We start from the raw sequence: 15,583 nt of genomic DNA on the forward strand, positions 1-15,583 counted from the left end.
GGAGGGAGAGGGAGAGAGAGAGAGAGAGGGAGAGAGAGAGAGAAACACAGAGTGACAGAGATGGGAGAGAGGGAGGGAGGGAGAAACAGAGACACAGAGACACACATACACACAGACTGAGTGAGTGACACACACACACACACAGAGAGAGTGACAGAGATTGGGGAGGGAGGAGAGAGACAGAGAGATAAAGAGAAAGAATGACAGAGAGAGACAGAGGGGGAAGGAGGGGGAGAGAGACAAAGAACCACACACAGAGAGACAGACAGACAGACAGACAGACAGACAGACAGACAGGGACAGAAACAGAAAGAGAGAGGAAGAGAAAAATCTATTCTCTTAATATATAGATATATTAAGAAATATTGCATAATATATAATTACATATTGTTTTTGTGATTAATCACTATGTTTTAATTATGTTCAATTTATAACAATAAAAATATATCCTGCATATCAGATATTTACATTACAATTCATAATAGTAGCAAAATTACAGTAATAGAGTAGCAATGAAAATAATTTTATGAATGGGGGTCACCACAACATGAGGAACTGTATTAAAGGGTTGCGGCATTAGGAAGGTTGAGAACCACTGGTTTATTACAAACAATTTATGTATAAGCTGCTTAAGGGTCTCCAGCTAGAAGAGCTTTCACCAAGCTAATGAAAATTGTGGTGCACCATTGGTGTACATGAAAGTGGCAAAATATACTGTTTAAAGGCCATCACTCCGAGCTTAACTTGGTTACCAACTAACAACTAAAGAAACTGCACCCTATAAAGTACTTTTCAAAGATGACTCCAGCAAGTGTTGTCTGAAAAAGGCTAATATTCTTTGCCAGGCATCTTCCTGTGCCTCTGCATGTTCTTTCCGCTTTCCGCCCCAGTTTAGAAGGCCCCCAAGTGCCTTGTTATATGAAATACAGCATAAGGGCATATAAGGGGGCTCCAAGAGGTGTCCAGCTCCAGGATAGCAATAGAACTCCACATGACGTCCATTCTTCTGAAGGCGGCTAACAGCCTCTTGGCAGAACATTTGACTTTTCAGGTTTTTGTCATCCTGTCCACATATGAAGAGGTACTTGCTTGAGGACTTTTCAACAGGGATGCGGCATGGCCAGGTCGATGGGTTACTGAGGTTATCCATTACTTCAGCAAAATTTAGTACATTCGGAACATCAGTAGGTTTGGCCTTCTGCAAATCAAAAGGATGAGGTGGAATGATGTGTCCTTTAACTTTCAAAGGGAAATATGTATTTGACCCTGAGCCAGAAATACTGACAGCAGCTTGGATGTCTGGCCAAAATGCAGGTAAAGAAAGACCGAGATCTGCACCTTTCGATAGTCCCAGGACTCCAATTTTCATAGATTTAACCTGAAACCATAGGAAAAGGATTATCTTAATATCCATATCCATTCTTTACCCATTAATTTAAATTTATTTCCTAACTTCCTTTCCTCCAGATGGTCTGCAATTATAACATTCAAAATACACAACGAATTTGGAGAACATTAAGTGGAGGGAGGGTGGCCAAATAGAAATTTTTGCAACACAAGTTGGAACCAAACCCAAAACCTCTTCAGCATCAGCTTAAGATAAATTTGCATTTATGAATCTCAGTATAAACTAAAGTTTTCCATTGGAACAAGACTTCAGATTAACTGCATTGCACTACAAAACTATAAAAGGACCAAATTATTTCTTGCTCAAAGGTCAACGCCCCTTCACCCATGATCTTAGTTTGCTTCCATACCTTTTCTTGTTTCTGTAGGAACATTATTGCTTCACCAAAATAATCTAAGTCAATGAACTGTGGGACAGTTGGGAGATCTTCAAAAGCTACAAAAGCAAGTGCCAGTGTAACAAAACCTCTGCTTGCCAAAAGACTTGCTCTGTACTCCACCAGTCCGCTTCCAAATCCATACAAGTCAAGAACTGCTGGGAAAGGTCCAGGACCTAAAAAAAAAGACACGAAAAAGAACAGGGCTTTACAGGAATATAAAACCACACAGGCTGACACTTTTGGAAGGAAAATTCAGGGACCAGCCCTACAATTTAAGACACCCTTTCCCAGTTCTCCAACAGTTGGTGGACTTCAAGACACCCAAATCAAACCATCTAGAGATTTTGAGCTATCCAGCACACCTGTGGAACAAATGCTGGACAGACCTTGTTTAAGACTTCTAGTGAAGCCTTTGCTTCAAGATAAATTGATATCAGAGAATGTCTCACCCATTTGTGGAGTTCCAAGTTTTATTGAGCTGGAATTCTTCTCTATTCAGATCTAGAATAAATCTTTTTTTTAACTATTTTGATTTAATGCTGCTGTTTGATAAGTTAGTTTTGGTAGAATTTGGGAACCTAGAAGGGAAGCAGCTCCAGGGATGGAGGGATGTGTGTTTGTCTCAGGTATTTTCAACCATCTACCTTTAGGGATGAAATTGTTTCCAGTCAGTTCATTCGCTGCCCGCTTTTCCACAGCCCTCCTAAGCGGGTTCGTTTCAGAGACCTCAGCCCCGCGACCCCCGGGATTTCAGCCCATCCACCCGTGCAACTTGCAACTCACCGGGCGGGCAGAAAAGCGTGGCTCTGAGCCGGCCTTCTCGCACGGGCACCCTCTTCACGCCTTCGGCCACGAAGTGCCTCTCGCTGCGGCAGCTGCAAAGGAGCGAGCCGGTGACTCCGCGCCCGTCGTACACCTCGTAGGTGACACAGAACGGGGTGAGGACGTTCCTCTTACTCAGCCTCTTGTAGGGCGTCGTGGATTCCAGCGCCCACAGTAAGCCCATGGGCTCCACCCCGCAGTAGCTCCCACCCAGCGACGGGGAGCAGCTGAGGTCCAGTTCTCCGTTCCCTTCAGCCCGATAGTACGCGCGCGATTGGAAGAGGTGGCCGCTCTCATCCTCCAAAGACGCCGCGACGGTGACCTCCTGTAGCGGAGAGAGGCCCTCGATCTTCACCTGCACGGGATCGTCATACAGGCAGACGGGGGAAGGCAAGAGCAGAATGCGCACCGCCATCACAGGAAATTTGCTAAAGCGGGGAAAGCTTCGTTTTGCTCCCGCTCAGACTTGCCGCGCTTCTTTCGCCTCCTGGACTTTGGCTCCCAGTTTATAACCCGAAGGAAAACACGCCATGGAGGTTTCTGGGAAATGTAGTCCTTAAAAATAATAAATAATAACAGTCACAAAGTTCTGACAAATTGGGTGTGGGGGAACGAAGCTGAAGTCAACTCAACCCTGCGAACTGCCAAGGGCTTGCAAAAGTCCCCTTGCTGGAGTTTGCTCCCCTGCACAGCAGAACTGGCAATCAAAAAGCAAAAGTGAGAATTTTTGACATTGACTTTAATTATATGATGTAGAGATTTTGTGGACACCAAACCTACTCAAAAAGATGGGACTATCCTATTAAAACAACTGGCATATTCAAATATTGCCACGATGTCTATTATAAATCATATTTATTAGGGACCAAAAGATTATTGGTTTTTTTACACATTTATTTAAATATTTATTTGCAACCATAGATGTTACTAAAACACATATGAAATTACAGCAGTCATATTAGTTCAACAGATCAGCCCCAATATTAAAACCACTATTTGTCAAAATGTCAAATCAGAGAACAATATATCAATCAATCAGAGTAGCACTGGAAGGGACCTTCAAGTTTTACTAAGGTTTTATATAGTGGTACTAATACTTCACATGATTTTTATTCTGTGCCTCTGTTTATACAACCAAGGATTGTATTAGCGTTTTTGGCTACACACACCCACTGCTGCCTCATATTTAAGGGAAGGCAAGACCAGGATGCGCGCCGCCATCACAGCAAATTTGCTTCAGCCAGACAAACTTCCCTTTGCTCCCGCTCAGACTTGCCGTGCTTCTTTCGCCTCCTAGACTTTGGCTCCCAGTTTATAACTCGAAGGAAGGGCGGAGAGTAAAAGCACGCCATGATGGTTTCTGGGAAATGTAGTCCTTAAAAATCGGAAATAATTTGGGGGGGGCAACGAAGCGGAAGTCAACTCAACCCTGCGACCTGCCAAGGGGTTTGAAAAGTTCCCTTGCTGGAGTTTGTCCCCCTGCACAGCAGAATCCGTTTATTACATTGGTTCTCAACCTGTGGGTCGCGTCCCCTTTGGGGGTCGAACGATCTTTTCACAGGGGTCGCTAAGAACATCGGAACTCTAAACTTTAAACTCCACTTCGCGTTCCTCGAAACCTCCCGCGGATGGGCTCCGGAGTCATCGCCATCTGCGCAGAGAGTTGCCGCGGCTAACGCTGTAGAAAACATAGGTGCGCATGCACACCTCGTACAATTACAGCTTCGGAGACTTCATAATGGTGAGAAAGTGTTCTTACTCTGACAAGGCGCTGCCTTGTCTTTCACAGCCACCTCGTTTCCATTTTTTTTTTTGAGGTCGGGGAATCCTCTGCATGGATCCCCACAATTGGAAACGAGGCGGCTGTGAAAGATGTGTGGGGTCCAGAGCCCATCGGCGGGGAGGGGGTACCCATCGCGTTTCTCGTCTTCCCGGATGGGCTCCAGAGTCATCCCCAGCCGCGCAGAGCCTCGCCGTGGCTCCACACCATTGAAAACAGGCTCATGATGTGCACACACCCTGTAACTTACAGCCTCGGAGACTTTCCGAGGACCCAGATTGTTGGGGGCAATATGCTGAGGACCCAGATTGTTGGGGGCAATATGCTGACTCTCTGTAAACCGCTTAGAGAGGCCTGAAAGGCCTATGAAGCGGTATATAAGTCCACTGCTATTGCTATTGCTATTGCTATTTCCGCCACGGAAAAACGCCGCTGCCAGGTACTTTTAACCTGTGATTAAAGGTGACCACAGTATGTGTGTGTGTGAGAGAGAGAGACAGACAGACAGACAGACACACACACACACACACACACAAACAGAGTGACAGAGATGGGAAGGGGGGAGGGAGAGAAATACAGAGAGAGGGAGAATCAGAGAGACAGACAGAGAGTGACAGAGATGAGGAAGGAGGAAGGAAGGTAGAAACAGACAGAAACACAGAGACAGAGAGAGACAGAGTGAGTGAGTGAGTGAGTGAGTGACAGACAGACAGACACACACACACACAGAGTGACAGAGATGGGGGAGGGAGGAGAGAGACAGAGAGATACAGAGAGAGAATGACAGAGAGAGACAGAGGGGGAAGGAGGGGGAGAGAGACAAAGAGCCACACACATGGAGACAGAGAGAGAGAGAGAGAAAGAGAGAAAGATAAATATATATTCTCTTAATATATAGATATATTAAGAAATATTTTACAATATATATGTAGTCCAACCCCCTGCTAAAGGAGGAGACCCAGTACCTTTTCAGACAAGTGGCTCTCCAGTCTCTTCTTAAAACCTCCAGGGATGAAACATACAGAACTTCCGGAGGCAAACTGTTCAACTGGTTAATTGTTCTCACTATTAGAAAGTTTCTCCTTAATTCCCGGTTGCTTCTCTCCTTTTTTTTTTTTTTTAGATATTATTTATAGGCCGCCCTTTTCCCTGAGGGGACTCAGGGCGGCTTACAATTTATGGGAGGGGGATACAAGACAAGACATGAGACAGTACATAAGTAAAAATAGAACACAACATTCATTCATCATTCGGGTGGGGACGGATTAGAATCTTTATCCCCAGGCCTGACGGGATAGCCAGGTCTTGAGGGCTGTGCGGAAGGTCTGGACGGTGGTGAGGGTGCAAATCTCCACGGGGAGATCGTTCCAGAGGGTCGGAGCTACTACTGAAAAGGCTCTCCTCCGCGTAGTTGCCAGTCGACACTGACTGGCAGATGGAACTCGGAGGAGGCCTAATCTGTGTGATCTAATAGGTCGTAGGGAGGTAATTGGCAGGAGGCGGTCTCTCAAGTACTCAGATCCACTACCATGGAGGGCTTTATGGGTGGTAAGTAGCACCTTGAAGCGCACCCGGAGATCAACAGGTAGCCAGCGCAGTTCGCGGAGGATAGGTGTTATGTGGGCGAACCGCGGTGCGCCCACAATCGCTCGCGCGGCCGCATTCTGGACTAGCTGAGGTCGCCGGATGCTCTTCAAGGGCAGCCCCATGTAGAGCACGTTGCAGTATTCCAGCCTAGAGGTCACAAGGGCCCGAGTGACCGTTGTGAGAGCCTCCCGGTTCAGGTAGGGTCGCAACTGGTGCACCAGGCGAACCTGGGCAAATGCCCCCCTGGTCACAGCCGACAGGTGGTGGTCAAAGGTCAGCTGTGGGTCCACGAGGACTCCCAAGTTGCGAACCCTGTCTGAGGGGTGTAAAATTTGGTCCCCCAGTCTGAGTGATGGAACACTAGCCAAATTATTGGGAGGGAAACACAACAGCCACTCGGTCTTGTCCGGATTGAGTACCAGTTTGTTAGCTCTCATCCAGTCCCTAACGGCCTCGAGACCCCGGCTCATCACGTCCACCGCTTCATTGAGTTGGCACGGGGCGGACAGATACAACTGGGTATCGTCCGCGTATTGGTGGTATCTTATCCCGTGCCTCCGAATGATCTCGCCCAGCGGTTTCATGTAGATGTTAAATAGTAGGGGGGATAAGACTGAACCCTGCGGCACCCCATATGTTAGCCATCTTCCATCGCACATGCGCAAATCACTCTTGACTAGTTTCCATCCATTGTTTCTTTTCCTGCCCTCTGGCGCTTTGGAAAATAAGTTGACCCACCCCCTCCTCTCAAATACTGGAATACTGCTATCATGTCTGACCTAGTCCTTCTTTTTTCCTGCCAAACCAACGCAAATCCTGCAGCCCTTCTTGATATGTTTTTGTCTCCGGGCTTTTAATCATCTGAGTTGCTCTTCTTTGCACTTTTTCCAGTCTCAACATAGAATACAATAGTAATGGGGGGTAATAAAAAGTGGGCCATTCATTCAATCACAAGCAGATCCCATACACTCACCATACCAATTAAAAATTTGCGCAGTCGTGCGATTTCGTAAAAGGTCTTAAAGATCTTATGCAGAAAAGTGGCTCTTCTCCCTCTCCTGAGGCCATACAAGGTCCAAAGCCTGGGGGGCCACAGTCTGGAACTGGCTTAAGTTGCTCAAGAAGGTGGAGGGGAGAGCACCGATTTTCGCAATGCCAAGTCCTCGCTCCTACGGCTGCCATCCTCTATTGCTCCAACGAGGCAGCACCAGAGGGAGGCTGTGATGATAAAGAGGCCAATAGAGGGCCGTCCAGGCCTCTCTTCTCTCCGGACTAAGGAATGCAGAAATGATGTTAAATGGCACGCCAACTTCCTCTCCACTCCGAGCACAGGCAGATGAACGGCCAGATCTGATGGATGGGGCTTTATTCCGCAAAGGGCCCACAAAGGGGCGGCGGCAGGGTGAGCAAGGCGGCAGTAAGGTAAACAATAGAATCGGGGGGGGGGCGTCCAGGGACGGCTACAGCGACGGCAACACAGCCAGCCGCCTAATCCGCCAATCCCGAAGGTCTCCAACAGCCCCCACCCTTCACCATCTCTCTAGAAGATAATAAGAGTCAGAAGATAATAAAAGTCAAGTCCTCAGGCTCACCGCTCAGTCAGAATCAGTCCCCAAACTCCCCGCTCCGTCAGAGTCAATCAGAGTAGTCAAAAGAGGAGGGGGGGTATCAAGTTTGCATATCGCTGCAGTCAGTTCCAGGCCGCCACCAGGGCGAACGGCTGGGGGCAAGAGTCAGTGTATCCGCTAGACCCGTCAAAGAGAGCACCGCTGTTGTCTGTTGTTTGCACAGTGAGGGCGGGCGCGCGATGGGTGGGGGGGCGCCTAGCTGTTACTCGCCCCTAGAACTATCCAAAGCCCCCAAAAGCAGCCCCCTCCAGATGGAAACGCCGCTCTTCCCAGCGAAAACGCTGCCTCTCCCATTCAACATCAGGCGAAGAACGCTGCTGTTAGCTAGAAACCACCATCTGGGGGGGGAACGCCGCCCGAAGGCCATCCCACACCACTCGGCACCGCCGAGGCCCGTCTTAAGCAGCCCGAAAATGTCTCTCTCAAGCAACAGCTCCCCAGGACGCCCTGGATTCCTCTCACCCTAGTTCTCCCGTTTGAGAGGTCTGGCAGTCGGCGGGGGCTCGGTCCAGGCGTTTTTCTCTCTTCCAACCTGAGCGGCAAGCTCAGGCAACCATCTTCCATCGCACATGCGCAAATCACTCTTGACTAGTTTCCATCCATTGTTTCTTTTCCTGCCCTCTGGCGCTTTGGAAAATAAGTTGACCCACCCCCTCCTCTCAAATACTGGAATACTGCTATCATGTCTGACCTAGTCCTTCTTTTTTCCTGCCAAACCAACGCAAATCCTGCAGCCCTTCTTGATATGTTTTTGTCTCCGGGCTTTTAATCATCTGAGTTGCTCTTCTTTGCACTTTTTCCAGTCTCAACATCTTTTTTGTAATGTGGCGACCAAAATTGGATACAGTATTCCAGGTGTGGCTTTACTAAGGTTTTATAAAGTGGTACTAATACTTCACATGATTTTTATTCTATGCCTCTGTTTATACAACCAAGGATTGTATTAGCATTTTTGGCTACAGACACACACTGCTGCCTCATATTTCAGTGATCGTCCACTACGACACCAAGGTCCTGCTCAAGTTATTGTTTTTGAACCAGGTTTTGCCTAATCTGAACTTGTACCTTTGGTTTTTCCTACCTAAGTTTAAAAACTTTGCTTTTCTCCAGGTTAAACTTCATTTTGTTGGATGGGCCCATTGTTCAAGCCTCATCTGTGAATTTGATGAGTTCCCCTTATATTCCCTAATCAGTCATTTATGAAGATGTTGAAGAGTACTAGGCCTAAGACAAAATCTTGTGGTACAATCTTTTAAGTAGTCATTCAATAACATACTTTTTTTGATCCATATGTCATTTAACAGCTTATAACAGTAACTCTGAGTATTGTTCCAACAAGGCAAGAGTTTAATTACCTCCAAAATGCCAAGGATTAGATAAAGTTCCAGGTCTAATGTCTTCATATGTTTTTATTTCATTCCTCAGTTCATCAATCCACACAGAGACAGATGTGTGTAGGTCAAATAAAGCTAGCAGTTTATGTAGTTAAGATACATGGGAGCCATCATGTCGCCCACTGGTTTAACTGGAAGCCCATTAATCCCATTACAGGGTACGGGTGATAACCTCAACATTTCTTCCAACAACCGGTTCTCTGAACTGCTTAGAAAGTTAACAACCGGTTCTCCCGAATAGGTGCAAACTGGCTGAATCCCACCACGGGGGTACGTGTTTGTTTTTTTTAAAAAGCATGGATGTGAAGTAATTAGACATCATATAGAATCCATTTTGAAGACGGTCTTTGCTCTAAATGAACATGAGCAAGGTAGTCCTTGCTTAACTATATTAATTAGGAGTGCAATTTCTACTGCTAAGCAATATGGTTGTAAAGAGCATGTTATGTGAGCTCATCCCTTAGCAACCACAATTCCAGCAGTCCTCATTGCTGTTGTTAAGTGAGGATCCCCTTGCAATTCCCTGCCAGCTTCCAACAGGCAGGATTCATGGGAAAGCTGGCAGGAAGTACCAAATCACAGGAAAGCTGGTAAGCAGGCTGGCGAGCAGGTAAGTGACTGCTGTGGCATAGCACAAGGGTGACTGAGCAGAAAATAGGTGCTACAGGATGCAGTAGGCACGCCATGTTAATACAGTCATGTGAGCATGGTATACAGTGCATTGGAGGTGGGTGCTGCTGGCAGATGCACACTAGGTTGTATGAGTTCGTGGCACAACAAAACCGCACTACGCAAAATAGCGGAGATTAAATAGCGTCGCTAAAGCCGCGATGATCATCACCACCGCGACAACAGCGCGGCGACAGAAGGGCGTTCTACATGCTTCGTTCTTTGCCTCCAAAGGTAGCCCTCCTCCTCCAGCTGACAGCGGCCGCGGGCACAGGGCAAAGCAGGCTGTCCAGCAGCAGCAGCCCGCGGGAAGTGCCAAGCTCAACCGCGGGGGCAGCAGGAAGCCTGTGGGGGGCCTGAGCGGGGCCGCCGACACCGTCGGCGGCGGAGGACACAGCAGCAGTGGCGGCTGAGGCTCTCCCGGGGCCGGCGAAGCAGGCTTGCCCAGCAGAGGCAGGCCGCCCTCTTCTTCCTCAACAACATCTTCTTGGACGGGCGGCCGTGAGGCATCTTCCCCGTTCCAGACAGGTGGAAGATGCCTCATTTCCATTGCAGGAAAATCTCAGCTAAGAGATTTTTCCTAAGCTAACGTCAGTTATGGCAACTGAATTCAACTGACGAAATTCACTGTAAGAAAATGTCCTAGTATCAAATAGCACTCTAAAATGGATTACAGCCAAAATGTTGTTGTTGTTGTTTACAGAGAATCCAGAGGTGTGTTGCTGCCGCTTCAGCCTGATTCAGCCAAACCAGTAGTGGCCCGGAGCAGCTGAGAGCGAACCGGTACAGTGGCTCTTTTGACCTGTCCACCCGTCCGCGCTCTATACCTGTTTTTATGGCAAAAGGCAAATTGCAAACATGCGCACAGTGCGCGGTGCCTGCACGAGTGCCAACAATCATCTGGTTGTTGCAAGGGCAGTAGATTGGGCAGGCGCGCGCAGCGCGAGTCAGCCACATGCGTAAACGGAATACGTGCATGATTGGTGAATCGGTAGTGATGGTAAGTGAAACCCACCACTGAGAGAAGTCAACAGTCATGTTGACTAGCAATTCCAGGAGGTGTGGTCCCCATTCATCTGAAGGACATCTCAATGAGAATATTTATTACAACTTGGGCCAGACTTAAAACGAATTAGCAGGATGACGAATTTTAATTTTCAAAAACAGAGAACCAAACAGAATAGAAGGAAAGGGAGAAACAATCCTGGATTGTTTCTGGAAAGTGTTCCAAGTATTTAATAAAATGTATGAACATGTGAGTTTCCTACTATTGCACTTTCTTTATTCATGACATGTCTCCTTTTATTTATTAATATAGATGCCTCCCATCTCACTATCTTAGCAACTCTTGGCAGCCACCCTACCTTTCAAAGGACAATTAACACCTTAAAATCGTAATCATCATCATTTAGAACCAAAACTAATTAAAGTTCACAGATTTGGAAGATAAAAATAAGAAAGAAATGTACCTTTTTGAATGTTTATCTCTTTGCATAGAAAGATATTGTTTGCAATTGATCCCACAGTAAATAAAGATAAGAGTTCTGCTATTAAGAAGAGGGAGGTGGTACTGAGGAATACTGCACACAGAGATTTAGTTGTTCCTGTTTTGTTATCCTGTAATTGTATTTAGTTATTTAAATTATACTTTACGCCCTGTCCCCTTCACATACATCCAGAAAACCTGGATGTGGTTTTAGGCAAATTAAATGCAAACACAAATAATGGGGAGATATAAGATGTTTACAGAAGGGACACGGTGACTCAGTGGCTAAGATGCTGAGCTTTTCTATCAGAAAGGTCAGCAGTTTGGCTGTTAGAATCTCTAGTATCGCATAACAGGGTGAGCTCCTGTTACTTGTCCAAACTTCAGCAAACCTAGCAGTTCGAAAGCACATAAAAATGCAAGTAGAAAAATAGGAACCACCTTTGGTGGGAAAGTAATGGCATTCTGTGTGCCTTCGGCATTTAGTCATGCCGGTCCCACGATCATGGAGACATCTTCAGACAGCTCTAGCTCTTCAGCTTTGAAATAGAGATGAGCACTGCCTCCTAGAGTCAGGAACAACTAGCACATACCTTTACCTATAAGATGTTATTGACAAGGTTGACAAAATGTCTTTAAAAACCAGAGAGGAATGGGACTTCTGTAGAATTCTTCACAAACAATGAGTGGGATCCAGATGTATACCCAACAGAGATCCAGTTCTGGAGAACAACCATACTCAACCTGGATGTCTTCTAGATAGCTGTAGCACTTAGACTTGTATACTGCTTCAGAGTGCTTTACAGCAGTTTACAGAATCAGAATATTGCCCCCAACAATCTGGGTGGGCTTCACTCTCAAGATTCTCAGCATTGGCTGGAGAACGCTGTACTTTGGAGGACACCAAGAACATTTAGAGCAGAGGAACAGGGTATCCAACTCCACCCTGAAAAGCTGCCTTGGAAGAAACCTCCCTAGCAACACGGGTAGTGGGACCATGAGTTGAGAACATACAAAGGAACTGCAGTAAAAAAAAATCAGCATGCACTTTTTTTCTAGAAGGAAGTTTTGTATTCACGGAAGTAGAAACCTGATTTTACTACCTTTGGTGCCACAGTCTAGAAGCGCAAAGGCTTAATGATGCTGGACATGGTCTTTGCTCCAGCGGTTTAAGTCTTAACCCTGCATGGTGGAGTGGGCTCCCAGAACTGGCCTCAGCTTCTGTCCACCTAGCAGTTAGAAAGCATGTTATATGTGAATAGATAAATAGGTACCCCTTCAGTGGGGAGATGCATCAATGTTTTGTGCAGATGGTTAGAATCCTGCTAATGCTGGACCTTCCCTGTTGCAATTCTCTTTTGTGAGGTGGCTTCAGTGGTGGGAGAAGGTCCCTGAAGAGACAGCGCCTGCAGGATGCAGGGTTCTCCCCAACCAGTGGTCCACTTTACGGTCCCAATTCCTGAAACTGCTTCCCAATGAAACACAAAGGCAGCAATCTGGATAAAGTGGCAATCTCTGTCTGTTCAGAGTGCTTATTTATTAGAAAAAGTTAGTTACAGCGTCATCAAAAAGGAACGTATCAAAAGGCATATATAATCACATATGGCATAAGTAAACTAATAAAAAGTTCACAGCCTTCTACAAATCACATCATGGCAAAGGGTGGGCAAAAGGGGGAACAGAAGATTTACAAGTTGCATGGCATTGAGAGGGGGAGAGAGCGGATAGAAAGTTATAACTCAGCATAGGGAGGAGAAAGGGCATGTGTGGGAGTAGCTGGTTCACATAGTTCTTGTTACATGAGGCTGCATTTATGACCGTTAGGCCATAAAGATGTTTCTGGTGCAAGGTTTTTCATCCCTGTGTATTTGTGTTTCAGATAGCAGAGGCTGCCCTGCACATAAACACCCAGAATGAACACTTTCTTATCTTGTTTTTTCTCAGAACTTGTCTTTTTGACACGGCCTTGGTAAATTTCCATTAGGTTCTTAATTCAGATAGCTTTGTCTATTCTTCTTTGTTTCCTAGCTATTTCACCTAGCCTGTTATGGCGACAGTTTGGCTCCCACAGGTCCCAGATGCTGCTGCAGGAAATCCACTTGTCTTTCTTTCTGAACTAGCTGTAATCACCTTGGAAAGCATGCAAGCATGAACCAAACAGGGCTACGGTCTTAGGCAGCCAAACTACTACTCTGTATTAGTGTTGTAGTCTCCTGGCTAATGTAACATTGCCATTTACTAAATAAATCAATAAATTTGCCACAGTTCTTAACTAAATCACTGCAATTGTTAGGTGAATCACACTTAATTTAACTTAACGTCATTAATTTTGCTTAACAGAAGCCTGATGGGAAGGTTGCAAATGGTAATCATATGACCTCCAAGATGCTGCCCTCATGGTTATACAAATTGCCAAGCACCCAAATTTTGATAATATGACCATTGGAATGCTGTAGTGGTTATAAGTGTGAGGACATACAAATGATTGTAAGTCACTTCTTTCAGTGCTATTGTAACTTCACACAGTGGCAAAACGATATTGTAAGTCAAGGACTACCTATAGTAGAAACAAAAGACAGAATACATTAGTCATATTGCACTGAATTGTAGATGAAAGTTGAGCAGGGCTACCCAACATTTAATCTGCAATCTGAGTTACAAAAGAAGGATTATCTGCTTTTCCTGTAATCCAGAAATTATCCTATTACCCCACCCACACTATGTTAATTCTAATTAATAGCAGGAAAAGGCAATGTTTTGTTTAGCTGTTGACAAACACCCAAATGCAGTACAAGGAAATACAGGGAGAATGGATTTAATTTCTTCATAATATTTGCCAAAAGAAAATAGGCATTAATGTCTGCTAGCAAATACAAATTTACATAGAAAATTTACAAGCATTGAACTGTAGGCTATATGATTATTTGCACAAGAGAAAAAAAGAATGATGGCAATTCACTAAACGAATCAGACTGGAGGAGGTAAATGGCTTGAGCTTCCAAACGTGTCATTCTTTTAAAAAAATAAAATGTGATATTCCCTTGTGGCAAATGGGATGGGAGTTTTAAAAAAAGAATGCATGTCCTACAAAGACACATATAGGATATCATGGTAACATTATGTGGTTTCCAAGAAAGGCTAATGCTTGTCTTAGATGGCTAGTAGATAAGCAGAGCTAGAGTGAAGAAATTTTTAGGGAAAAAAAGAACTGAAAATGTACAAATCACATAAAGAGTGTCAGATCAAGATTGCTGTGCAACAAGTTGTATTAACCTTCTGTTCAGTTCAGGACAATGGAAGGCAATCTGACCACTGTTTTTTAAGTAGCATGTTGTGGCCAGATACAATCACAAGGCTGCAGACACAAGTCCAATATTTATTCGTAGCTCTTCCCTTTAACCTTAGGCCCTTTTAGGTCAAAATTGTAGGTTGCATCATTGTTCAGGGTTTCAAATGGGAACTTTTCCCATCTTTCCTGGAGACGAACTGGGATAGGTGATGTTTTTTGGGGGAAAAGAATTCTCCTTCTAAATACAGGCACATGAAATTATTAAAGTCTCCCATATGGGGAAATGAGGCTGGTTGGAAATGATCAGGACAAGGTTAGGCAAATATTTGATAATGCATGAAATGCAATTATTAGCTGGCATAATTCAGAGTAAAATCGCCACCTTCTGCGAACTTTCAGTCCTGTCAGTTAGGAATACGTCTGTTGTGTCAGCAGCTTTCAAATGTAAAGTAAAGTAAAGGTGAAGGTTCTCTTTGAACATATGTGCTAGTCATATGGGTGGGGGGTTGCTGCTGGAGCTGATTGGCTTGTCTGTATGTGAGCCTCCTTTGATGTGCAAACTGACTATAGTGCAAATAAAGAAATTCCTTGATAAATCAATGAAAGTACCACAGTAGCTCTGTCATGCCCGATCAATAGAGAGAGATGTGAAACGGGTCACAGAGGCAGCAAGCAGTATGTATACGCATAAGAAGCATGGGGGTTATATCAGAGACCAAGAAGAAAGTCAGCGGCTGATGTCAAAGAACAAATCAAAACAAGACTTGATTAAACTAGCTTAAACATTTTTGTAACTCAGATAATAGCTTTCTGATGTTAGTTTATGACAGCATGGGTTATTTTTGCTTAGCTAGGTAAGATTCATGCAGAACAAAAACTTTAATTTTTGTAGTTTAGTTTAGTTTTTTAGTTTTATTTGTCATTTATAGGCCGCCCTTTTCCCTGAGGGGACTCAGGGCGGCTTACAATTCGTGGGAAGGAGTGCAAGACAAAACATAAAATATGTGAATAAAATAAAATAAAACAGTAAAACACAACATTCATTCAACATTCAGGTGGGGCGGATTAGAATCTTATCCCCAGGCCTGACGGGATAGCCAGATCTTATTGGCTGTGCGGAAGGTCTGGACGGTGGTGAGGG

The 15,583-nt window shown here is 45.1% G+C and overlaps 1 protein-coding gene across 1 annotated transcript; it reads right to left on the reverse strand.

The window, feature by feature from the left end:
- Positions 1-271: 271 nt before the first annotated feature.
- On the reverse strand, positions 272-3,024 carry LOC148049690 (acyl-coenzyme A thioesterase 3-like). Its single transcript, XM_087724353.1, has 3 exons — positions 2,571-3,024; positions 1,758-1,960; positions 272-1,378 (listed from the first exon to the last, which is right to left on the reverse strand). Exons 1-3 carry the CDS (start codon positions 3,022-3,024, stop codon positions 779-781), a joined length of 1,257 nt encoding a protein of 418 aa, XP_087580479.1. The 3' UTR covers positions 272-778.
- Between the last annotated feature and the right edge of the window lie 12,559 nt (positions 3,025-15,583).

This window comes from Thamnophis sirtalis, unplaced genomic scaffold, assembly GCF_051295495.1.
Source record: "Thamnophis sirtalis isolate CommonGarterSnake01/CBP01778 unplaced genomic scaffold, rThaSir2_p1.2 scaffold_1, whole genome shotgun sequence".
Taxonomy (NCBI): Eukaryota; Metazoa; Chordata; class Lepidosauria; order Squamata; family Natricidae; genus Thamnophis; species Thamnophis sirtalis.